This window comes from Myotis myotis, unplaced genomic scaffold (assembly GCF_014108235.1).
Source record: "Myotis myotis isolate mMyoMyo1 unplaced genomic scaffold, mMyoMyo1.p scaffold_m19_p_10, whole genome shotgun sequence".
NCBI classification, from domain to species: Eukaryota; Metazoa; Chordata; class Mammalia; order Chiroptera; family Vespertilionidae; genus Myotis; species Myotis myotis.
In genome coordinates, this window is record NW_023416314.1 from 12,647,892 (window position 1) to 12,675,078 (window position 27,187).

The 27,187-nt window shown below is 40.1% G+C and overlaps 1 protein-coding gene across 2 annotated transcripts in view; it reads left to right on the forward strand.

Moving 5' to 3' along the window:
* DDX10 (DEAD-box helicase 10) overlaps positions 1-27,187 on the forward strand; it is a 268,004-nt gene that overhangs the window by 176,186 nt on the left and 64,631 nt on the right. For both annotated transcript variants that reach the window (XM_036324521.1, XM_036324520.1), the window contains exon 16: positions 6,597-6,653. In XM_036324521.1, coding sequence (XP_036180414.1) covers positions 6,597-6,653 — 57 coding nt within the window. The remainder of the gene's footprint in view (positions 1-6,596; positions 6,654-27,187) is intronic.

A 27,187-nucleotide genomic window follows, 5' to 3' on the forward strand; every position in this document is an offset into this window, starting at 1 on the left:
GAAATACTAACTTTAGAGCCTAGGAATAAGCTTTACTTCATGATGACAGAAAAGGTAAAGAAACTTTTGACACAAAATTGTGAATAAGGAATGTGCCTGAACTAATTGTACATGTGAAAAGAAAGCTCTGTGAAAATCTATAATATAATTCTATATTTGAAACATACTACATTTTTAAAAATGTGTCAATTTTATTTTATTTTCTTATTTATTGTGCCAATTTTAGAAGTTTTCATAAACTTAGAAGTATTCCTTCAGTATTTTGACTAGATGTTCAAAATATTTCATGATTATCTTTTTTGGTTTAAAAGGATAAGATATTTAATATGTAAGTGAATTTAGTGTTAGTAATTCTGTTTGAAAGTAGTTGTTTGCTCCTGCTCTTCAAAATTAGCCTCTCACCATAGTTTTGAATGAGTACTTGGTCTCTCTAATGTAGGATTCAGCTACCCTTTTTTTTCCTACCTCTTTTCCTCCATGCTATTACATCTGTTCTTGACTCATATTTTCATCTACCAAATTCTGAAAGCCCTGTAATTTGTATTGTGATTCCAGTAAATATCTTTCTCTTAAAGATTTAGAAAGTGAGCAGTACGAATTTTTAACTAGTTTATAGCAAACAAAAACAAAAACCCAAAACAACAACACAAAAATTACAGCATCACTGGGAGTAGAAGCTTATCTGCCTGTTTGCTGGAACTCATAGCTACACACCTGGTGGACTTCAGGGTGCCCTTTTACAACTGCTTTGTGTTAGTTAGCAGTTTTATTTCATTATAGCCATTAAGCATTGTTTTCTTCTGAGACCATTTGGTTTTTAGCTTCCCCTGGCAATTCAGAAGTAAATGTACTTTACTAGGCCTCTTAGTATTTTCTCTGTTGAACTTCTTTGTTGGTGGTTAATTTGTATATCGCCCTGATTAGCCAATGGGAGGCATAGAGAAGGTATGGTCAATTACCATGTTTGTCTATTATTAGATAGGACTAGAGGCCCGGTACATAAAATTCGTGCCTGGGGGTGTGTGTGTGTCCCTCAGCCCAGCCTGCACCCTCTTCAATCTGGGACATTTCTCTCACAATCCAGGACTGCTGGCTCCCAACCACTCACCTGCCTGCCTGCCTGATTGCCCCTAACCGCTTCTCCCTGCCAGCCTGATTGATGCCTAACTGCTCTCCTGCTGGCTCGATTACCCCTAAGGGCCCTCACCTGCAGGCCTGATCACCCCTAACTGCCCTCCCCTGCCGGTCTGGTTGCCCCTAACTGTCCTCCTTTGCAGGCCTGGTTGCCCCTAACTGTCCTCCCTTGCAGGCCTGGTTTCCGCCTACTGCCCTCTCCTGCCGGCCTGGTTGCCCCTAACTGTCCTCCCTTGCACACCTGGTTGCCTCCAACTGTCCTCCCCTGCTGGCCTGGTCACCCCTAACTGCCCTTCCCTGCAGGCCTGGTCCCCCCCCTCTGCCCTCCCCAGCAAGCCTGGTTTTCCTCAACTGCCCTCCCCTCCAGTCCTGGGTCCCCCACAACTGTCCTCCCCTGCTGGTCATCTTTGACTGCATGGGGTTGGCCATCTTGTGTGTTGGAGTGATAGCCAATTTGCATATTACTCTTTTATTAGATAGGATAGTCCTGACTGCTGATGAAAGTCATATTTCATGGCACTTTCTTTTCTTGAAGGTAAGGACTATAGTATTTGAGACGTCAAAAGAAGTACAATAACATCTATAAAGGGAGTATTTTGTACCTTGAAATGTGATTTTTCTGTTCTCCTATCCTGTATAATTTTGATTTTATTATTGAATTTCATGCTCTTCTTATACTTAATCATTTGAAGCATGGCAGAACTAAAGATAAAATGTTGCCTTCTTTTTGTGTGGCATAAAATAGCTTTTGGTACTAATCTATCCTCAAGAATGAAATAGAAAACTGAAGGATTTCAAGTATTTGAACTACATAAAATTAAGGTGGGTAGGAGGAAACCTCAGTTATTGAATCTAAAAAAGTTCAACTATATTTTCAGCTCAAGTAATTGTACTCCAACCTTTTATCAGTATAGCAGCTATAATTCATATGCATACTTTTTGAAAATAAATTTTCCTGCCATAATATAGGGAAAAAATCATACTTTCTTCCCAATATTCATTTCGCAAATTTTGGATTATCATAATTCTACTTTTCTGTTATCTGTTTAAAGACTACTTTTTATTCTTGCCTTTTTTCAGAGTGTTAACATGGCTTTTAAAGATAATGTACGTTTTTCTAATTTTGTTTCGCCCAGTATTAAGTTTTTTTTTTTTCTTGCTCTTGAGTTTCATGGATATCTCTGATCTGTCAAAAAAAAAAAAAAAAAGAATTGTCCCATTGGCATGCATATCTGAATTCTGATAGCCAATTGAAATCTGAAATTTGAAATATCCTTCACTGAGTATAATAATTAACAATGGAGTTTAGTAGTAGTGAAAAATTGTCAATATAATTTTTTGTGTGCTGTGATTGAATTGGCTAGATCAGTGGTCGGTAAACTGTGGCTCGGCAAACTGCGGCTCGTGAGCCACATGTGGCTCTCTGCAACCCTAACATGTGCTGACCAGGAATCGAACTGTGACCTACTGGTTCATAGGTTGATGCTCAATCACTGAACCACATTGACCAGGCTCCATTGATTTGTTTTTAGAGCGAGTGGAAGGGAGCGGTGGTGGAGAGAGAGAGACAGGCAGAGACAGAGAGAGAAAGAAGGAAAGAAAGAATATGTTTTAGAGAGACACATCAATGTGAGAGATACAGATTGATTGGTTGCCTCCCACGTGCACCATGACTAGGGCTGGAGATTGAATCTGTAACCCAGGTATGTGCTCTTGACCAGAAATTGAACCTGAGACCCTTTGGTGCCAGGGCCAGCGCTCTAACCATTGAACACACCAACCAATGCTCAAAGTTTTGTTAACAGATTTAAAAATATATGTAAAAGGCCTAGCACACTGGTGATACTTAATAATTCAGAGCTATTACTGTTAGTAAGAAAATAACAGTAGTAATAATGTGCTAATGGGCAGATATTCTATATAATAAAAGGCCAATATGCAAACAGAATGAACAGCATAACAACCGGAACAACCAAACAACCAGTTGCTGTGACATGTGCTGACCACCAGGGGGCATGTGCAGAACATGGCAGGTGTTGGCCATGGCAGGATGGTTGAGCAGGTGAGCAGGGGAGCCAGACCAAGGCGAGGCGCCTGTCACTGTCATTGTGGCGAGCCTCTGGTGGTTACTGAAAATTCTTTGCTTCCATACACCGCAGTCCCACCCGGCATTCACACCTGCTGACAGTGCTGGCCCCGCTTGCACCCGCTGCCAGCACCGGAGCTGCTGCTCGCACCCACTATCAGCGCTGATCCCGCTTGCACCCGCTGCCAGTGCCGGCCCCACTCGCACTCGCTGCTGGTGCACGGTGCCAGTCCTGATCACTTGGTGCCATCAGTGGATGCAAATGGCAGCTGCTGGCCCTGATTGCACCTGAGGGCTTCTCCACCTCCCCCTGCTCCTGAGGGGTGATCAGGACAGCAGCACTGCTCACACCTGCTGACGGTGCTGGCCCCGCTCACACCCACTGCTGGTGCCAGCCCCAGTCGCTCTGTGCTGTCAGCAGGTGCGAGCCAGGGCCAGCGCCGTCAGCATGTGGGAGTGGGGCTGCCAGCAGACAGGGGACCAGAGGCCACAGCGGGAGGGGCCAGGTGAGGGTGTGGAGGATGGGCCGAGACCCACCCCTGTGCCTACCACAGCCTCGAAGCCCATAGTTCCTTTCAAGGTGCACGAATTCGTGCGCTGGGCCCCTAGTATTCTTATAAAAGTACAACTTATTATTTCCAGTTATTTGATGTTTTTTTATTGCTATAGTTTTAAAATTAGTTTAAGCAGCGCAACGCTTGAAAGTCATTGTGGTCTTTGTAGAAGAACATAGAACATTGCTCTGCTTAATTTTATCTCCTAAGACATAAGAATTATTTTTTTTTTTTTTGGTAGAAGATAGAATAAAATTGTGTGTATGTGAAAGAGAAGAGATAAAATTACAAATACATGCATCCACAAACTAAAGCCATCTCTCAAACTAAGCATAATTATGATCAATTGTTTTTAATTCTTTTCTTTAGTATTTTGCTACTTCCTTTTTTTGTCAATGTTTATAGAAAATCAGTAATTGATACCAATGTTAATGGAAAATTTGGGTGCAAATGTTTAGAAACTGCCATCCATTACCTTTTTTTCCTCTATAAATTGAGGAAAGATTGAGACGATTTTACTTTAATGGTAGAACAATGCTCATAAGCTCTTTAAAGAACCAGTTCAGGGATAGAGTATTATAATAACTACTAGAGGCCCGGTACACAAAATTTGTGCACGGAGGGCAGGGGGAGTCCCCTCAACCCAGCCTGCACCCTCTCTAATCCGGGACCCCTCGGACATCCCTCTCACAATCCTGGACTGCTGGCTCCTAATCGCTCATCTGCCTGCCTGCCTGGTCACCCCTAACTGCCCCCCACTGCCATCCTAATCGCTCCCAACTGTCCCCCCCACCCCCACCCGCCTGGTCGTCCCCAACTGCACCCCCCATCTTGCTGGCCTGGTCGCTGTTAACTACCCCTTCCCCCCACAGCCTGCTTGTTCAGTCGTTTGGTCGTCCCTCACTAACCCCCCTGCCGGCCTGGTTGCCCCATGCAGCCTGCTGTTCAGTCGTTTGGTCGTCCCTCACTGACCCCCCTGCCGGCCTGGTTGCCCCACGCAGCCTGCTGTTCAGTCGTTTGGTCGTCCCTCACTAACCCCCCTGCCGGCCTGGTTGCCCCATGCAGCCTGCTTGTTCAGTCGTTTGGTCGTCCCTCACTAACCCCCCTGCCGGCCTGGTCATAGGCAGCCATCTTGTGAGGGCATGAGGGTTAATTTGCATATCACCTCTTTATTATATAGGATTGCATTAATTGGCTGTTTGTTCAAATAATTCTAGGTCTTATTTTCTTTTGTTATTAAAGTCACATCTGTTAAAGTTTTTAAACCCCAACTTTTTAATATTTACTAGAATTTCTAGAACAAAACACTAGACTTGGCATACAAAGATCCAGATTTGAGATCAGTCTCTGTCACTTTCTAAGTAAGCTCTTAGAAAAAGTCAGAATCTGGGCTTTTGTTTCTTCATCTTTCCTTTTCCTCCAACCTTGGTCCTGGAACTTTCAAGTAATCTTTAGAATGTTCCTCTGTATAAATAAGTGCACATTGTTTTAAGTTTTACCTACACTTTTAGTTGTATGTTTTATTTGGAAGTCAAAACAACACCCATTTTCTCCAAAACTGGGGTAGAGAAAGAATAGTAATCACAGAAAGTCATAATTTAACATTATGCATTAGGGGTGTGACACATTCACTGTTGCTGTTTGAATTTGAATTCTTGTTAGTTTCGCTTAGAATTTAGATTTTCTGCTGTGCAGTCTGAAACTATAGAAAGTTAATCTCTGAACTCGGTGAACTCCCCTCTTCTTTGAGACTTTCAACATTTATGTTCTCACTTTGTCGTAAAGGAGTCTATAAACCTAGATAAGGTGGTTAGTAGCAGTTGTCTGTCCTTCTCAATGCTGTAAGCAGCAGAGCAACCCCAGGTCTGTTCAGAGTGTGTGTTAGAATTGGCTTTTGAATCTGGAGGAAGCCATGAATAGTAAAGCAGATATGATGGTGTATTCAGATTAGGAAAACTTGTTAATTCTCATGTTAACAGCTGTTAATATAATAGTGAATCATGCTTGCAGTTTCAGATTACTTCATGAAAAGAAAATTTTAAAAAATATGTAAATTGTTAGCTATGCACTTCGGATTGAAAATAGTCTTTATTATGTTAACACTTTATTCTTGAAGAGGAAAAGAGGTTTTTATTTAAAACAAAATTCTTTTCAACTTTAGATGTGTCAGTTTGTTGCTATGGATTTTAATATTGTGCATATTTATTTTTTCTTATTTAAAAAAAGTTAGTGTTGCATTTTCTGACAAGTTTATGATCATTGAAAAACTAATGAGGAAATTACAGGGCAATTCAATGAAATAACATGCTTTATGAGAACAATCTTTTATTGTTTTTTGTTTGGGGGAATATTACCACTTTTCTAAGAAGTCCAGAGATGAGGATTCATATCCTTATAAATTCTGTTTAGATAAAGGAAAAGCGAAATAGTCAATATTGCATTTTTTCCTTCTTTTTATTCTAATAGCTAACATTGATTGTGTACCAGTCATATATCCCTAATTGTGCTAAATACTTATGTATGTTATTTTATATAATTCTTATACCAGTTTTATGAAATATGTGCTTCTGTTTCCATGTTTAGATGAGAAAATGAGAGTTAGAGAATATAAATAAGATGCTCAAAATTGCATAGTAAGTGGTAGAAATGGGATTTGATTCTAGTTCTGTTTGACACATACTTAATGATTACAAATATGTATGCAAATCTCATAAATATTTATTCAGTAATCATTTGATTTAATAAAAACTGTTATGAATGTGCAGTCTGATTTACACCTAATAGTTGGAAGTATATCACTCATTTTCCCCCTCTTCTTGTAGGAGAAAAGATTGAAAGAAAGGGAAGCCAGAAGAGAGGCCAATAAGCGGCAAGCAAAGGTAAGGGTTTATATTTTCATGAGAAAGTGTTTGTAACACTGAATGGAATTTAAATACTCTTCTTTTCCATCTGCCTTTTATGTTTATTTATACATCATGACAGTCAAATTGGATTGGAGTCTGTGTAGCCTGTGTCACTTTCTCATATTAATTTGTTTCCTCTGATGTGGGACGAAAATGCCCAAGATAATTTGTTGATTGGCCTTTGCCCTGCTACTTCACAGCCTTTTTTTTTTCCATTATATATTGCGCCTGTTTAATATAGCAGATGGTTGACTCTGTGGGCCAGGCCTGATAGGATTTTAAACTATATCATCTTTAGGCTTGCTAAACAGCTTACATGAACCCAATATGATAATAACTGAAAGCATTGGTTGCTTCAGTTCAACTCCTAAAATCTAGGGCAGCCGTGGGCAAACTACGGCCGGCGGGCCAGATCCGGCCCATTCGGCTGTTCTATTCGGCCCGCGGAGCCGAAAGAGCGGAGGGTTCTCTTGCTCTCCCCTCTGCTCCTTCACCAGCAGCAGTGTTAACATGTATTAGTTCACACAAACACTCCATCCATGCTTTTGTTCCGGCCCTTTGGTCCAGTTTAAGAACCCATTGTGGCCCTCGAGTCAAAAAGTTTGCCCACCCCTGATAGGGGAAAGCTCTCTCTGTATCTCCCACCTTCACTGTATATTCTGTAAACAATTTCCAGCAAGTATATATGTACAATAGTAAACGCCAGTCATGTGCAGCAGTAATTTTTATCTGGTGTGTTAGACACCGAGAAAGGCTCAGCTTCTGCATTCCGAGGACATTTAGGAGAAATGATTTCCTAGAAGCAGGCCCAGTAACGTATGTCATTTCTCATGCTCCCTTTGTGCTGTGCCTGACTGGCCATGATTTCTCCTTGGCAGTCAGCATAGATCTGATTCCCTTGAGTAAGACCATAATGTCCTTTGTCATTTTTTTTCATGCTGGCCATAGCATTTAGAGAGCAAGTCAGAGATGATGGCTCATGTTATAGTTCTGAAGTGGGAAACAATTACTGCACAGTGGGAGATGAAAAGCCCGCTTATATTCCATGTTAAATATCACTCTGTCTTCAAAGGTGCCCGAGAACGAAGCTACAGCGTGTGCAGCCTGACTGCTAAATCAGGTGGTGGATTCTGCACAAGCTTAAAATGCAGACATGAACTGTCATGGCATGGAAATTAGATCTTAGGGCTGTAGTGGGAAAATTTAAATTTAAGAAGGGAATCTTAAATCTAATGAAAGCATTTGATATTTATGAATATTGCATGTTCACATAAGAACATACCTATTCATTTCACTAAGAGGCTCTCATTTCTGCATATAAAATTGTAAAATGAAAAGAAAGTTAAACTAGACCAGAAGAAATCCCTGTTACTCTATTTCCTTTGTGTGAATTCATGCATATTTGTGTATGTTACTAAATATGCTTTATTGTTATAATTGTTGATACTGTATACTTGATTTTTCATAGTGTTTAAGCTGTAAGAAATTGCTCTTTCCCTTGAGCTGGCCTCTTCTGCTTCTTCGTTTGTTTCCTCATAAATTCGAATGTATTTGGTTTTGATACTGTGCCAGCTGGGAAATATACAGACAGATAGTGAAAAGGCTAGCAGAGTTTGCTTTTTCCTTTGCGGCAGATACCTAACATGAACTCCCCCAGCCAAGGCCATCCCTTTACACTTCACCCCCTCCCATATTTGTCATATTTGTTTGTTTTCTGAAGTTTAAGAAAGGAGGAGGAATTTATTGTCAAAAGGACAACTCATTTCCTTCTGTATAACCACCAAGGACCATACTGGGAACAATAAGAGGCTCTGTAGCTGACTGGCTTTGCTGCTCAGTCGGGAGCTTTCAGTGACAAAGGCTGTGTTTTAGCATCACTCTGAATGGTCGAGCTGCCTCCAGTTCACAGCCTTGTCTGAGTGCTCAGAGATGGCAGCCCTCAGAAAGAGGGATGTTAACAAAGGGATGAGTGCCTGGGTAGTAGCCAAGACTCAGGTGTTCCCTGAGACACTAAGGACTGCAGCCTATTGACAGATTCAGGCCTACTGACGGATCCCAGAATTAGCTTTTTACACTGAGCTTCTTTGCAAATGAAAGTGACAGGGGATGAAGGCCTTCATGGCTTTTCAGGTGCCCCTTTGGAAACAGACCCAGAAGGTGTTATTTGGAGGGACTCTGTAAAGCGGTGATGGCCCACAGTTCTGTCATCTCTAAGAATATATGATGTGAATGATCAGGTTTCCTGTTGTTTATGTGTGTGTGTGCTTTAATGAAAATGGTAGTTTTAGAGTAAACTTTTTCCTCCCTTTATTATGTTTAAACATAATCATTTTGTGTTTGAGGCTGTGCCTTCTGAGGCCTTTGGTCAGCTTCATTCTAGAGCACTGAACCTACAACTATTCCAAATGGTGCTTTAGTATTACCTTTTTATAGATATTTTAAGAAATTAGTATATAGAAACTGAAAGTGTGAGAAAGGGACACACATAGCTTTCTTTCTGCCTGTTTTGTGCTTCTGTCAGCAAGTGTGTTCATTAAGAAGAGCATATGATACAGAATATTTTTTAATTGGAAAAAGTGTTTGAATAAAAGTTAATGTAATTATCTATATTTCCAAGAAATTTTATAAATGATGGTTGGTAGTTATCTCTTTCCTTACATAGAAAATCTTCCTAAGAAAATTGCTTTAAAGTCTGAGTACACTAAAATAAAGTTGGAACACACCTCACAGGAATCAGATGCAACTTTTTGTTAAAAGACAGATCTAAGATCTGACTAGAATATGTTGTATGCATTGTTAGGAGTAGGAGAGAGACATGAAGTTGAAAAATCTTAAGGTTTTCTGGATACCCAACATGTAGTGATTTGGGAGATAGCGGTCTTTTGGGTATCAAAACAAGCAGAGAAATATTTGAACTGCTCAATGGACTTTTACTTAACTGACAGGATGTTGTGTGTTCTTGTAACTTAGACATTTTAAAGTGAAATCTGAAAAAAGTAGTTCTAGCAGAGATCAATAGACCACATAGCTTTTTGGATTTCGGGATGTTACATAATCCTGGACTTATAGCTTCACTTCATTATTCAGCCAGATTTCCTCATGTTACTTTGATGCTCACAAAGGCCTATACCAGCCTCTGGTGCCTGGAAGGACTTTGCAGAAATGTAAAGAAAGGAGCAACAGTGCTGAAACTTGAGGAAATACATCCGAGAAATATCTTAGTGCTATGCTGTTTTTGAAAAGAAAGTAGAATATAAGGCTGATAAAACTGAACGTTAAGTATAAAGGAGCAGAGTAGGAAACAGCTTAGAGGCACTTTAACACTAGAAAATTAAGCATTACTTTGAATATATTCCAGATGATGCTTATGATTCTTATTTTTTTAGGTGTGGGAAAATGATATTAAGATAACTAAGATTATGTCATACATTAACCCTTTGCGGTCCAATTTTATTTTTGGAATTCAAACAGTCTGGTCCAAATTAATTGATGGGATTGAATGTTGAACTGGTTTGCAGTGTCGACCTCAGCCTCGACGTTGGACCTGCTCCTAGCGCCTGGTCTGTCGAGTCAGCCTCCATGTTGGACCGAAAAGGGTTAAAATGTTGAAGTTTTATAGTTGTACATTTTAACTTGATTTCTTCCTGTCTGGTTTTTATTGGATTTTTATTTTAGTGACTCTGATATATTTAACGGTGCTCTAAATGAGCCATTTGGTTCTCTAAGCAAACTGCTCAAGCACTTTGTTTTAGTACTAAAATAAGACCCATTATGCTCTTCTTCCTTTCCTTTTAGATGATGTGCTTTTTAGCAATGAAAAAACAAGTAGGTTTAGTGTTGTTGTTGTTATTGTTTTTAAAAACAGTAACAAGAATGTATTCTCTCACAGTTGTGGTGGCTAGAAGTCCACAATCCAGGTGTCATCGCCGACGCCATGCTTCCCCTGAAGGCTCCAGGGAGGAATCCTTCCTGGCTTTCCTGTCTTTTGGTGACTGCGGTCATCCTTGGTGTTCCTTGGCCTGTAAATGCAGTCCTCAAATCTCTGCCTCTAGCTTCACATGGCCTTCTTCTCCCTGTGTGTGTCTGTGTCTCTGTGTCTTCATCTACCCTCTTTCAAAGTCAGGGTGTCCAGTTAGCTCCACACCTGCTCCTACTTTTGTTTTGACAAATTGTTCTCAGGTAAAGTAACCACCGTCAGTGTGAGAAGTCATCTCATGAGAGGGAGGAGTGCTGCCCATCTCTCCTTCTAGTCCAAGGGGCTGGGGTCTCTGGAAGCTGTAGAAGTTCTAGGGCCTGGGAGTTTCTTCTGCCAATGGAACCTTATGTCACAACATGCTCCAGGCATTGGGATCCTTCAGCAGTGACACTGCCACAGTTCCCACCTCTTTTTTTTTTTTTTACTGTTCCTATTGCGGTCACAGTACATTGAGAAACTAGCATTCCTACTTCTTAATGGCAGTGCCTTTTCTTTTCTGCCTAGGGATTCTCAGGATGAGGGCGGAGGTAGGTGACAATATCAGAATCAATTGAAAAGAATATTTTTATGCATGCACCAGAATTCCTTTAGATTCTTTTTTTTTTTTTTTAAATCAACAGTACTTTATTTTTTGGTGATTCTATTGTTTGTTTGTTTTGCTTGAGGATTATTGTAGTGGTTTCTTTCTTTCTCTCCTCCTCCCTCCCCCCCTTTATGAAGAAGAAGGGGATTATGAAATTTGAATTTTTAACCATCTTGGATTATTTAAGAGGTACTTTCAGTGTTGCCTTTTCAGAGAATTGGCCTTCTCTAGTCATGAAGATTTAAAGGGGTAACGCTGCTCATGATATCATCTTCATGTGCATACATGCTGTGCCTTTAAGATTCAGCTTATTGAATTCTCCCTTTGTTTTTCTGACCCTCTCAGACACAGTGGACTCCTGCTTTTATAACTACTATTCCAGTCTCCTGTTAAAGCTTCTGATAGTTTACAGCACTTATCTGGATAGTATCTGTCTTTCCCACTCAGCTCTATGTCGTGTTCTCCTTTGTGTCCTTGTCCCAATGCTTGCTTCATAATAAGCACTTAATAAATAAATATTTGAATGAATGAATGAATGAATGAATGAGTGGGTGAATGAATTGCTTAAAGAGATACAGAACCTGATGGAAATAAGAGCATAAAATCATTTCAGTTGTCCAACATTCTTTACAGAAATTATCCTCCCATTGTTGGGTATGTAAATGTAAAGCAGTTGGATGTTAGCCTGCTATATTTGAGAGGTTTTGAATAGCTAGCTCTGGTTGGAAATTTTGAACCAAGGAAGTAATATTCCTAGGTGTAATGTCCCACAATACAGAGTTTACTACAAAAATTAGATTCTAAAAAAAATAAATTCTGAATTTATATTTGTTCCCTGGCTCTAATATAAAGATTTTTCTAAAATGATGTAAGAGGAAGAAAGAAAGAAGAAAGGAAAGAAAGGGAGAGATACAGAACACAGACTTACATTTTTTAAATATTTTATTGGGTAAAAAATACATAGCATAAAATTTACTATTTTAACCATCTTAAAGTATATTTAATTGGCATTAATTATAGTCACATTATTGCACAACAACTACCAACCATTTCCAGAAGCTTCTCATTATGCTGGACTGAAACTCTGTGCTCATTAAACTGTGACTCTGGAGTACATACTTTTCAAGAGAACACTCTTACATTCCAAATGTTTCAGTATGCGAGGAAATGAAGACTCTTTGATGAATAGATGATTCTTCCAAGGTCTTACAGTTCAATAACAGCAAAACTGGGCTAGACCCCAGGTCTTTGGGTGATTTTTTCATTCTACTTTCACCCCCCATATAACAATATAGAAAGTGCCAAAGAGCACTCAGTGTGGCTTAGTTTTATTAGATTTATTTTATTCAAGGTGTCACATATAAAAATAACAAAAAAGATTATTAATACTGTTCCCAGTCAGTCCTCAACACATACTGAAAACTGTAACCCAAGTGATATTGAAAGTTTCAATAGCATCAAGGTTAAATTAGCAAAAGATTTTGTGAAGAATATCTTTTTGTGTGTCTAGAATAGAAATTGTAATAGCAACATTAGTTTGGGGTATGATTTCCACAGCTAATGTAAATCATAGTAGTAATTTCATTCATCGACTGCTTACTATGTTGCAAATACTGTGATTAAATTTAGGCTTTGCCTATATCATTGCTTTAATACTCACAAACAGCACTGAGAGGTAACGTGTATTATTTTCATTTTTTTAGATAAGGAAATTGAGGCTTAGGAAGCTTATGCAACTTTCCCAGATTGCATAGCTAATTTATGGCAGAGCCCAGACTTGAATCTACTTTACAGCACTCTAAAGCCTTGACACTTAAACATCAGACCATACTGTCCCCTCGTTTCCGAGGCAGTCAAGACTAGGCCCATTTGTGAATCTTAAAAGTTAAAGCAGAAATTCCAGGTAAACACTTTTCTCATGAAATTGTTCTCCTCATCTACAATTACTTCCATTTTGTAGTAGATACTTTAAGAAACAGAACATTTAGTTGCATAATCATTGGTAGATACAGAGTATTGTTAATTTCCTCACCAGAATCCCAGGAATCAATTTTTTCTTTTGAGTGAAATATTATGAAACAATATACCATTTCCAGTCCACGGAGACCCGTTAAACATACCACATACCGTATTCTCCTTTACTTCTTTACTTTTGCAGGAGTGTTCCTCTGCCTAAGATTCTTCTCCACTGCTTCTTTCTCCTAGCACTGTTTCTCTTTATTTTAATATATTTTTATTGATTTCAGAGAGGAAGGAGAGATTAAGATAGAAACATCAATGATGAGAGAGAATCATTGATTGGCTGCCTCCTGCACACCCCCCACGGGGGATGGAGCCCACAACCCAGGCATGTGCCCTTGACCAGAATCGAACCCAGGACCCCCCAGTCTGCAGGCTGACACTCTATCCACTGAGCCAAACCAGCTAGGGCTAGCACTGTTTCTTTTTTAAGCCTTTCCTACAGCCTTCAGGCAGATGTAGACATTTTTTTCTTTCTATTCCACTATATTTTTTGTACATTATTTTCCTATAGTACTTAGTGATTCTCTCTCTCATTGTTAAACTCCTTGAGAGCAGCAATGGAGTTTTTTCATAGCTGGTACATAGCAAATGCTCATAAATGTTTATTGAAAGAATCAATGAAATACAGTTATATTTATTCTTAAAATAAACATTTACATGTCAATGCTATGTCAATTACAGGGTCCTTAGACTACAATGGGAGTTGTATCATGTGCATTTAAATTTCTGCTAAACTGGGTGTACCCAACACACCCAGTGCTCTCAAAAGCTGTTGCTCCTCTCCAACCCCATCTTATTTGTTCATCACAATTTCAGACAGATCCATTAACTTATATTAAGGTTATATATCCCTGATATTAAAATAGAATGTATTAAACTCTGTAGGTCAGTGGTTCTCAACCTTCTGGCCCTTTAAAATACAGTTCCTCATGTTGTGACCCAACCATAAAATTAGTTTCGTTGCTACTTCATAACTGTAATGTTGCTACTGTTATGAATCGTAATGTAAATATCTGATATGCCGGATGGTCTTAGGCGATCCCTGTGAAAGGGTCGTTCGATCGCCAAAGGGGTCGCGACCCACAGGTTGAGAACCGCTGCTATAGATAATCGGGATGCTTTTAGAATACTTGACCCATATCCTATTTGCTAAGAAGTTAACAAATTAATCTTAAAGGTTGAAATGTCCTAATATGTACATAATGGTTTTCCTTTTCTTCCCTCTTTTTATCTAACTTAGTGGTCCTCAGACTTTACTGTAGGTGATTATACAAAACTATGTGGATCGTACTTTATGGGTGATAGAAAGGAAAATCTAGTAGTTTTATCACATTGAGTTTTACCTTGCTTCTTGGCTTTGGAATTTAACCCCCATAGAAGTGGGGACTTCACTTTGTCATCTAATACCTTGCTCATAAATATTTGTTGACTGACCAAAACAGGGGATATTGAAAACTTATATGTTGGCAGTCTCATGCTGAATATTGATTGAATTTAATAGCATTAAACGTATGTTGCCTGAATAATTGCAATCTTTTCAAATGTGGTTAGACCATGAGAAAACTGGGTTGCAGATCTGTCTCTACCTTCTGACTCATGACCACAGAAGGCTGCAGTGGGTGTTAAGGTTAAGAGTGATCTTAAACTTGTCCTGTGCAAGCCATTCACCCAGAACAAGAAGAAATTTTTCAGAAAACAAGTCAGACTTGTTGCTTTTAAACTGACAATGCAATACAGATTAATTAGAGACAGAATTTTAATGACTATTTCAGGGGATGTTTCTTCTAATACTTTGTAAAAAATGATGTTTCTTTTATAAAACTTGCGAAGTAAAATGTTCTATCCATATAAAATTAGGGAAAAATAGACTCAAAACACATTTGAATAAGATGTCAAAAAGAAGTGTTTATGTGCTCATGTTCTCTCATATGTGTGTATATGTACATATACATATATGTGTATATGTATGTATACACACATAAATCGTTTTGTGTATGTTATAGACAGTAATTTTTATAATATTAAATATTCCGATGGACTCTGTTCAGTTGAATGGTCACTCACGTCCATTCCAATACATTAATACTCTGAGTTCAGATTGGACCAAAACAGAATAAATCAATTCCTGTAATGCCCTTTATAGTCAATTGTGGTTTATTCTGCTTACCTCAAATTAGAGGTAATTGGACATTTATATGCTTCAGTTTGTGGTTTATAGACAGATCAAATAAACTTTATTTGAACCATTGGGGTCAGTTGATAATTATGTGGTTGAGTGTGTGTATTTTATTGGCTAATACTCTACTTTATAGAAACTACATGAGCATCTGTGTTTGTGTATGACCATCATGATTGAGGAGACTAATCTTAAAATCACTGACCCATATTTTTATATGTATTGCTCTTCATTAATGGTCTGCACAGCAAGATAACTTTGTTTGGTTGTTAAAGCTGTTGTTGGCTTTTGGAAGATTATACCATCATGATTTCTGACACAGTATATAAAAATCTCAAATACACTGGGGGTGGGGGGGTAGGGAGTGCATTTTTTTCCTGTCCTGAGATTTTTGCTTTACAACTCAGAATCCTTTCATTTATACTTAGATATAGAGACATGTCTAGAAAATCACCATAAAACTTGATTTTAATGATTCTCAAATTGTGGTACAAGAATCTGTATAGGTCTTACATGATATACTAGAGATTTTTTCAAGTTGTCATAAGCACACAACATTGGCTATAACAGGAATAAATTATATCAAATATACACATATATATACTAGAGGCTCGATGCATGAAATTCATGCATGGGTAGGGTCCCTAGGCCTGGCCAGCAACCAGGGCCGGTCTGTGGAGCAGCCGGGGGGGCCCCGCTGGCACCCGCCTTGGCCAGCCTGGTGCTGCCCACTCACCGGCACTGCCCCCTGCTGCCGCCGCCGCCTTTGAGAGGCTACTGGCAGGGCGGTCAGGGGCAGCGCTGGCCCACTCACTGGCCAGCTCCCCCTCTCCCCCACAGCTGCCACCTGCTCACTGGCCAGCCCCACCCGCCGCCACTGCTGCCAGTCACCTCCCTCTGAGAGGCAACTGGCGGGGCAATCGGGGGACCCCCACTGGCACCTGCCTTGGTTAGCCTGGGGCCTGCGGGCTGGGGGCAGCTCCTTCCTGCATTGAACATCTGCCCCCTGGTGGTCAGTGCACGTCATATCAACCAGTTGTTCCACTGGTCATTCCGCAGTTTGGTTGATTTGCATATTAGGCTTTTATTATATAGGATTACCATTCTTAAATGTACGTAAAGGCTATTAAGGTTATTAAAATAGGAATTTTTATTGCTAAATATATAGTACCTTTATAAGTCTTGTCTTTTCTTAAATGACATTTACCAAATGTTATTGTTATCTTGTAAGTAGTTTTGTGTTAAACTTCTTTTACCAGAAGAGGTGGAAATCACTGTCATATGGTGTATAAATAGGACCAGCCATATGTGTAACAGTCAAATATCTAAGACAATAGGTACCAGGGAGGATAGGGAAAAAGAGAAGGCTATGTCCCCCAACGAAGTTCATGGGAAAAAGAAATGGAACATAGGAAAAGGAGAATGGAAATACAAGTTTTGTACCAATTCCTAAAGGCCATTCCTGATTTTGGAGCTGAGTGATAGAATGAAACCGATTCTTTTTTCTTTTTTAGCTAGTCTTCATTTATTAACCTTTCCTTGTAGAGTAGAGGACAGAAGAAGTCTCAGAAATCATGACTAATTCAGACATGGACAAACCTCATTAATGTTAAAGATAATATCCATAAAAATAAAGTTTGAATTAATGATGTCTGGATTATCTGATTAAGAACCGATCCTTAATTTTCAAGTATTAATGGTATCCACTCCTGTAAAGTAACTTTTTGTGCATAAGGTATGCCCTGTTGGAAGATGAACGTTTACTCACTGCAGGGCTGTGTGGGCTACTGAGTGACCAAGCTATATCGCCCCTTCCTAAGCCACGAAGACTCTCTTGAAGAGCACTGTAACTAGTGTTCTAAAAAGAACAGTTAGTGGTGGCTACGAGAATTGTTACTGGAGGTAATCAATGGTATTGGAAATATCATTGAGAAGAAGTTGTTTTTCTCACTTACATCTTATTTTTTATCCTCTAAAGAATTACATGAAATGTTTTTAACTATAAAGCTCTATTTAGCTAATTGTTGTTTATTACTGCAGTTATTGTTATCAGCAACATTAAATGGTTCTTGTTTGCTATATTTTCTTGTTTTGGGTAAAGATGTAGGCAGGTGTCTGCAATGTTTTATGTGGAAATAGTTTTCCTTTGCCTATTAAGTCTTTATTTTTTATATATGTCATGGGATTCAAAGATCTCTTTACTTGATGAGAACTCCAGAATTTGTTGTTTATGAACTATGTTGATGTATTTTTTCTGTAACATCACATAGTGTTTTATCCTTTTCAGATCACTTTCATTAAGATTATATGATGAATGACTTTATGTAATAAGTAGAAACATAGTAGTCATCTGACAGTTGAAAAAGTTTTACTACAGGGATGCAGTCTGTAAAAATTCATCAAGCTGTATGATTATTACATGTGCATTTTCTGAAGGTCATACTTCAGTTACAAAGCTTATTTTATCTATATGTACTTTCAGCTTAGATGTTTTAATCTGGATTCAGGAATCTATAGTGCAATGGTTCTCAACCTTCTGGCCCTTTAAAATACAGTTCCTCATGTTGTGACCCAACCATAAAATTAGTTTCGTTGCTACTTCATAACTGTAATGTTGCTACTGTTATGAATCGTAATGTAAATATCTGATATGCAGGATGGTCTTAGGCGACCCCTGTGAAAGGGTCGTTCGACTGCCAAAGTGGTCGCGGCCCACAGGTTGAGAACCACTGCTATAGTGCGTTATAGATAACTCTCGTAACTATAGGAGTATTAGGGCTTTAGTCCCTAGAGTCATCCATGTTTTATGAAAGCTATGAAAGAAAATGAAAAATGTATATTTTTCCAATACACATTTTGTTCTAAATCCCCTTGCTCAAGAAGTATATTTTTACCTCCTAAAACTTATAAAATGGTTTCTCCCAAATGAGAAGATAATTGTTCTTTTGATTCCCACGCAAATTAAAAAGAAAAAGTATATTTTCTAAAAGGGGGCACAGTAATTATTGGGCTGGTCAGAGACCTCCCCACATCAGTGAATTTCTAAGTTTCTATACTGAATTTGAGGTGGTTTGATGACCTTGGATTGTTGTGTAGCTTTGTATTGTTCCTGTCATCTGAGAGAACCCTGAGAGCTATTAAATTGGACTGTATAAGGAATAAGGAACACAATGATGATGCAATGGACATTAATACGAATATTTTTTTATGTAACTATTTTAGCTTCATAAATTGAAATATATGTTCAATAAGTTAATAAGTGACTGGAGAAATTGGGAAAAATACAAAGCTTGAAGGATCATTTAATAAAGAAGTGGATTTCCTTCCCACAAGTAGACTTTTTTCATTGGGTTTGCCTTGTTCTTGCCATAGACTCTTATTATTCAAACTAGAGGCCTGGTGCACAAAAATGTGTGCACTCGGCGGGGGGGGGGGGGGGGGCGTCCCTCAGCCCGGCCTGTGCCCTCTTGCAGTCTGGGACCCCTCGGGAGATAACGACCTGCTGGCTTAGGCCTGCTCCCAGGTGGCAGAGGGCAGGCCTAATCCCTAGGTGCAGCCCCTGGTCGGGCTCAGAGCAGGGCCGATTGGGGAGTTGGGGCGCCGCTCCCTGTCATGCACAGAGCAGGGTGGATTGGGAGGTTGCGATGCCACCCTCAGTCACGCTCAGGGTAGGGCTGATTGGGGGGTTGGGGCACCGCCCCCTGTCACACTCAAGGCAGAGTCAATGGGGAGGTTGCGGTGCCACCCCCTGTCACGCACAGAGCAGGGCCAATCAGGGGGTTGGGGCGCTGCCCCCTGTCTCACACAGAGCAGGGCCGATCAGGGGTTTGGGGAGCTCCCCCCTGTTATGCACAGAGCAGGGTCAATCAGGGGGTTGGGGAGCTCCCCCCTGTCACGCACAGAGCAGGGTCGATCAGGGGTTTGGGGAGCTCCCCCCTGTTATGCACAGAGCAGGGCCCATCAGGGGGTTGAGGAGCTCCCCCCTGTCACTCACAGAGTAGGGCCGATAGGGGAGTTGGGGCACTGCCCCCTGCAACACACTGAGCAGGGCAGATCAGGGGGTTCGGGCGTTGCCCTCTATCACCCACAGACCAGGGCCGATCAGGGGGTTGGGGTGCCGCCACTGTCACACTCAGGGCAGGGCCGATGGGGAGGTAATGGCTCTACCCCATCACACACAGAGCAGGGCCCGTGGGGGGGGGGGATTGGGGCGCCACCCTCTATCACCCACAGAGCAGGGCCGATCAGGGGGTTGGGGCGCCGCCACTCTCACACTCAGGGCAGGGCCGATGGGAAGGTTATGGCTCTATCCCGTCACACACAGAGCAGGGCCCGTGGGGTGGGGGGGTTGGGGCGCCGCACCCTGTCACACACAGAGCCGCAGGGCGATCAGGGGGTTGGGGAGCTCCCCCCTATCAGGCACAGAGCAGGGCCGATCAGGGGGTTGGGGCGCCTTCCCCTGTCACAAACAGAGCAAGGCGGATAGGGAGGTTGTGGCCCCGCCCCCTGTCACACACAGAGCCACAGGGCGATCAGGGAGTTTGGGCGCTGCCCCCTGTCACGCTGATCCCGGTGCCGGGAGGCCTGGCGGCTCCGCTGATCCCGGTGCTGGGAGGCATATTACCCTTTTACTATATAGAATAGAGGCCTGGTGCATGGGTTGGGCCTGGCAGGTTTGCCCTGAAGGGTGTCCTGGATCAGGGTGGGGGTCCCCACTGGGGTGCCTGGCCAGCCTGGGTGAGGGGATGATGGCTGTTTGCAGCTGGTCACACACCCTTCAGGGTGGGGGTCCCCACTGGGGTGCCTGGCCAGTCTGGGTGAGGGGCTGAGGGCTGTTTTCAGGCTGGGACTGAAGCTCCCAACTGCTCCTTTTTTTCTTTTTTCTTTTTTCTTTTTTTATTCTGGGCCAGCTTTAGCTCTGAGGCTCCAGCTCTTAGGCCTCCTCTCCTGAAAGCAGGTATCTGGTTTGTTTCGGTTCTATAGTGGAAACTCTGTATCAACTCCAGCTCTGAGATCCCAGCCGGCTGAAAGCTGGTTTCTGGGGTTTTGTTTAGCTTCTATATTCGTTACAATGTTTCTTAAACTGCAGGCTCAGAGGCCAGCAAGGCAGGCGGGGAACAGTTGGAGTCCTCCGTCACTGAAGCAAGCAAGCCTCATGTTCATTTCAAGCTGCCTGGCTGCCGGCCGCCATCTTGGCTGGCAGTTAATTTGCATATCACCCTGATTAGCCAATGGGAAGGGTAGTGGTCGTACGCCAATTACCATGTTTCTCTTTTATTAGGTAGGATACGCTCTGTGCATATTTTGTGAGAGTTAAGTATTTGCTCTCTTGCTTTCCCCATCTATAGAAAAACATAAATTTGACAGTGCTTACTGTCATGTACCTGGTCCAGCAGTAAGAATTTACAGCATTAAGGAGGATGTAATCTCTCTTGTTAATGTAGCCTCATTTTTTCTTTACTAGGGGGAGTAAATCTTTTGCAATTCCAGATCAAATGTGAACCTTGGAATACACAGAAATGGTATATACGGTACATGATCCAAAAGATTCTTTATCAAGAGTCATATTGCTTATCTGTCTTTGGGCTATAAGATGATTAGTGTTAGAATTTAAACTAGGTATTTACCCATCTTGATTTTCAGCTGTGTAAATTGTTTCTCCCTTACTACAGACACATTTGATTTTTATTTCATAAAGCCATTTCATTTCCTTTAGTTAGAAATGATACACGTTCTCAAGCTTATACATTTATATTAGTGCAGCTTTCGTTGGAAACTAGAAAGTGTATTGTCATAGGGCTTCAGCCTCATTGAGTTGCTCTTTACATGAGTCTCATCTAAATTCTAAACACGACTGCTATTGATCACTGCCTCCTGGCATTCATCCAATCTTAAGATTTTTGCCCTTCTCAGTACAGCTGGTACATGGCATTTTTGTAGTGTTCCTTTGAGGATGACAGAAAGTGAAAAAAAGGAAGAAAAAGGAAGTCATCCCTTAAGTAAAAGAGAAAATTAAGATTGAATGATACCATGGTCAGCATTATAAGTTCAGCAATGTTAAATCATAGATTTTGAGTTTAAGGTCAGCTTTTATCATTAACTTCCAAGTTGTTAGCACTCTCCCAAAAGAGCATTAGATTTGGAAATAGAAGATGGAGGAGGTTCAGTTCTTGCCAGTAAGCTTTGGAATTCTAGGCAGTCATCTTTCCCGTGAGTCTCAGTGTCCTCTTCTGTAGAACAGTGGTAGTGATGTTGCCTGCATTGGCAGCTTTCCAGGTCTCTTTTAGTGATAATAAATGTGTAAGGGCGTGGTGACTTTATGAATCAAAATGTTAACCATTATCAGCATGAATATATGTATGTTGCCATCTCAGCCAGTCTTGTTCTCAGTTACACAGAATCTAAATCAGTGGTTCAATTAGGATTGGGATATGTTGAGTTCAAATCACTGAAAGATGTCTTAAAATGCACATATCTACCTCTTTCCATCCTCACCCTCCTCTCATTAGAATCTCTGAGCGGGGAATGTGGAATGGGGGGACAGAATATAAAATTGTCCTGAGGTTTCCTAAACTTGGCACCTATCATATGCTGACTGCTTATGGAGAACAGAGTTCTATAACAGAAGCCCATTTAAGCTGTTTTATTTAGTACTCACATCTAGATATTCTCAACTCAATTTGACAGATGAGGGACCTGGAACTTAAAGAAATTTTCCCCAAAACTGATATTTGATAAGTGACTGAGTCCAAAATCTTGGCAGAGCTAGTAAAAAACATACAGTGATGGACATTATTATAGTAGCAGCACCACCCATGAATGATGCAAGGTACAAATAATTCAGAAGTTGGAGAGGTTATTTTTGGTTTGTAGGATTAAAAAAGAGAGCATTCCAGGAAGGGAGGCCATTTGAGTGAGGCCTTATAGCATAAATCAAGGTAAGTGTTCCTGAAGTATTAATTGTTATGGACCATAGAAATATTATATTCATGACAAGTGAGGTTAAATGTACAAAGTTGCCATCAAATAGAAGAAAGGGAGCATGAAGTCCCAAGTTACTATCAGCAATTTTTTCCCCCTGGGGGGCTAGAGATTCTCAAAGTGGAGCAGTACTAGTTGAGGCTGGAAATAGAGGATCTTGAATATTATAATAAATAGACTGCACTTTATTAGTGGGTGGTAGAGAGCCATGAAGAGCTGTGAGCAAGGGTGTGTGTTTATGTATTCAGCTCATGTTTTAGTATTTTTGCATATACATATATTGAGTAGTCTAAATAGAAAGGTGGAACTTTGAAAAATAAGCCAAAATTTCACTTGATTCTTCACGTTGGGGGGTTTCCCTGCAAATTTGTGCAAATAATTAATTTTAAAAATTGAAATGTAATATCCCTGATACAATACTTCATGTATTTGAAAATTGACTACCATAATCAAGAACCAAGAAGTGAACTGGTTTTTGTTACTCTTACTAGTCAACGTAGAAGTCGCAACACCTGGGCACTGGGCATGCCATGTGTCTGCCTCCACGAAGGTCTGCACTCATCACACATTGATTTGTATTTCAGTCACAGTCCTACAAACATGGTTTTGTGGGTTATGAGGTTACAGAAGATAAATAGCAAATTAGAACAGATAGTTAAAGGCCAGTCACCTAATCATTAGTGAAATGAACTAACTCACAGCAAGGAAAATTTATAGAAAAACTATTAATAAAGTAAACCTCATGATTGAAAATCACAGTAAGATAGGGACACAGAGCCCTCAGGAGTCTCAGTGGACCGAGGGGCACCATTTTGTTACAATACTGATGGTTATTAATTTATGTCCTCAGGCAGCAAGGAAATACTGTTATACTCAGTCTTCAGGCATCCCTCCATAAATAGTTTAACTTAAAGGCCTCTTCCATATGAATGGTAGCTTAGAACCCAAAGTAATAGGAAACTCCTACTTTTATAGATAATTACAGCTTGGTGTCCACTGGGTTCATTTTTCTTTTGTGTCCAGTGGTCAGGATTACCAGCATTACTTCTTTACCTTGTCATATGGGTTTGCAGTCAGGAAAGAAGAAGGGGCAGAGAAAAGCTCATCTCTTTTAAAACCTAGTAACGAAGGACTTTGATCTGCTCTTCATAGCAACACTGTGAGATAGCTATTTGTGTTAGTACCATTTTTCAGGTAAGGAAAGAAGACCCAGAAAGTTTAGATTGAAGGGTAGTTGGGTGCAAGGAAAGTGATTGGTATGGCTAGATGATTGAAGATCATGAAGGTGTGGTTGTAGAAGAGGGAATAGTTCACCATAAAGTTTGCCACACTGTTTTGCCTGGACCCTAGAGTAAGAAACACATTTGACATTCCTTATTAGTAACAAGTACAACATTGAAAGAAAAATTTCACAAAACAATACTACCCTTCCTATGCTTCATATACTCAGATATTTTCTGTTTCCTTTAAAAAAGTGATCATCACAGCCTGCTCCATGATTTCTTAATTCACCAATGAGTTAAGATGTACAGTCTGATAAAACTAGTCTAATGTGACTAAAAGTGGGTTATTTTATGAGGAGGTAAAGCCGGAGGGGATATATTGAGGTTATACTGCAGATGTTCTCAGGTACCATGCCTGAACTTGTTCTGATCCAATGGGCAACAAAAAATCCTTGAAGAGTTTATGTCCTGGTGACAACATGATTATGTCTTTGTGCCAGGAATCCTCCTATATAATAAAAGCGTAGTATTCAGATTGTCCCCTTCCCCAGGGAGTTCGATCAGGGGGCAGGGCCAGCCGGGGGAAGAAAGGGAGGCCCAGCCAGCAGCCTCCCTCCACAGCTAGAGCCCCTACCAGTGCACGGTTTTCATGCACTGGGCCTCTAGTATTTTTATATACCCAAACAGAAGTCCTTATAAATAACTTTTACATACATCATTTAACTTGTTTCCCATAATAACCTTGAGAGGTAGATAAGAGGATATATTTATTTCCTTCACACTGGTGAAGAAACTGAGGTTTAAAGAGGTAAAGCCCTGCTGTCAAGTTTAAAGCCGCAGTTAGGACTTAAGCTCAATTTTTGTGACTGCCAAATCAGTGAGTAGGGGGAAGAACTTAGCTAAGTGGCCCTTTCAAAAGTCTGGGCTAGAGGTAATGATAGTGATGGAAATGGAAGGGAGGGGTCCTATTTAAGGAAACCTAAATGGTTGCTTGAAAATGTAACTACTTTGTTGAAAGCCATATGCATGCTCCCTAACTCGGATTCTTTTTTTTTTCTTCTTCTTCTTCTTTTTTTAAAGGTAGCTTTTTTGGTTATGTTGTAAAATTCCAGCCCATTTACCCAGCAAGGCCAGGGTATAAAATTGCCATTATGTTCTGTCATGGCCTATGATAGTTTTCATCACTCATTTTCTCTTTGGAAGGAACTGAATTGAGAAAGCATTTTTCATTGTTTAACGTTCAAATTTGAAAATACTGATATTTAAACTTCATACACGTATAATTTGGAATAAGACATGTCAGCAGGTCTTTTGTCAAGTGTGAATTGTTATAGATGTGCCTGAGTTCTTCCTTTTTGTTATAGATTATTCTGTATTTTCATTGATAAGCTTTTGTTAATATCGTTTTTATTTTTATTTCTTACCCTTCTGAAAGTCATTAACAGAATGACTTGCTCCAAATTTCACTCCGAACAGACTGCAGTTCATCAGTGTTAGTCTGAAACACAAGAATGAAGAAATGAATCCTTGAATATATTTGTATACAAGTAAACTTTACAATCTCAATTTTGTACTTTTCTGATCTCTTATAATTTTGCCAAAAGAATTTGTTTCTTTCACCAAGAAAAGTTTGATATATGTTCTGTTTTATTTTTTTAAATAATACTTTCTGCAAAATGTGTTAGTTTTTAAAGGTTATTACTGAAATTTTGGCAGTTGATATTTGTAGCTTCATTTTAGAGAATTATGGTAAAATGTGGATATTAGTTAAGAGAGGGCTAAAATTAAAAAAATTCTCTAACATCATTTACCTGTTTTTTCTTGCCTAGAAACCTGGGAGTCATTTTTAGTTTCTTTTATGCTCATCGTATGCAATTAAGTGTCAAGTTCTTGCAATTCTGTTTTTTAAACGCCCTCTCAAACTAGTACATACTCTTCCTTGAAACCTGTGTTCATAAAACCAGCTGCCTATGGGACATATCCAACTGAATTTTTAAAAGGAGTCTCATTAACATAGCCAAATTCAAACCTGGTCTTCAAACATGGTCTTTCTCATCCCAGGAAATAACAACTCCATCCTTCCAGCTGCTCAGGCAAGACCTTAGAGATACCCTTGACCTATTGTTCTTATACTCCATCACCATTCATCAGTACATCCAGTTAACATTGCCTTAAAAATGATCCAAAAAATTGGTGAAATCCAAATTAAGTCTAGAGTTTAGTTAATAGTAACATGCCGATTTTGACTTCTTAGTTGTGACAGATATGCAATAAGATGTTAATAATTGGGGAAACCTGGGTGAAGGTTATATGGGAACTCTGTACTATCTTGGCAAATTTTCTGTAAATCTAAAATTATTTAGAAAGAAAAACTTTCTTATATATAGAATCTAGCCATTTTTAACACCCCCATTATTATCACTTTGATCCAAGTCACCATTATCTCTGGCATGGATTATTAATTGTAATAGCCTTCTGACTAGTCTACTTGTCTCCCTTCTCTTACCCTCCTTCCGACCCCCACCTCCAGTTTATTCTTAATGTAGTAGCCAAGAATGAATCTTTTAAAAGTAATTGGCATTATATCTCTCTTATGCTCAACCTTCAAAGGGCTTCTCTGTTTTATAATTAAAACTATAAAGTCAGTCCTACATACAGAATCTAACTCCCAGCTTCCTCTCTGATCTTACCTGCCACTATTCTGCCATTAACTCACTTAACATTAATACACTAGGCTGATTCTGTTCTTTGCCCTTCAAACTCCAGATAGTTAAGTGATTTGCTTCCTTACTCCCTTCTCCTCCTCCCACCCTGCACTATCTTACTCTGATTTATTTTTCTCCTTAGTACTTATCTCTGCCAAACAGAATATAAATATGTGCTAGTTTATTGTTGTTTGTCTTACCCCCGCTAGAATGTGAACTCCATGACAAGTGTGCCAGTAGTGTCTAGACTAGTATCCAGCAAATAGTAGACACCAACTACTTAATGTGAATGAAGCAGTAACTTTACTTTTTAGTCTTCACCTGAGGATATTTTCCCCCCATTGATTCTAGAGAGAGAGGAAGGGAGAGGGAGAGAGAAACATTGACATGAGAAAGAAACATCAATCAGTTGCCTCCTATACACACCCCAACTGGGAATCAAATCCAAAAACTGAATATGTGCCCTGACCAGGAATTGAACCTGGGATCCTTCACTGCCTGGGACAATGCTCCAATCATTGAGCACACTGGCCAGGGCAGTAGTAACTTTTTAATGTAGTTACTTATTTTCACTGTGACACTTAAAAAACAATAATACAGCAAAATTATAGCATGGCATTTATTGGAAGACATAACTTTGGTGATATTTAATGGTGACTTCAGAGGAAGAACAATAAAACAAAGCAAAACAAAGTTGTTGGGACGACTCCAAAGCAGTGTTGCCGGTCCAAATAGGTATTATTAGATACTAGTGGCCTGGTGCACAAAATTCATGCATTCAGCGGGGGGGTTCCCCCAGCCTGGCCTGTGCCCTGTCACAGTGCAGGAGCCCTGTGATCCATCG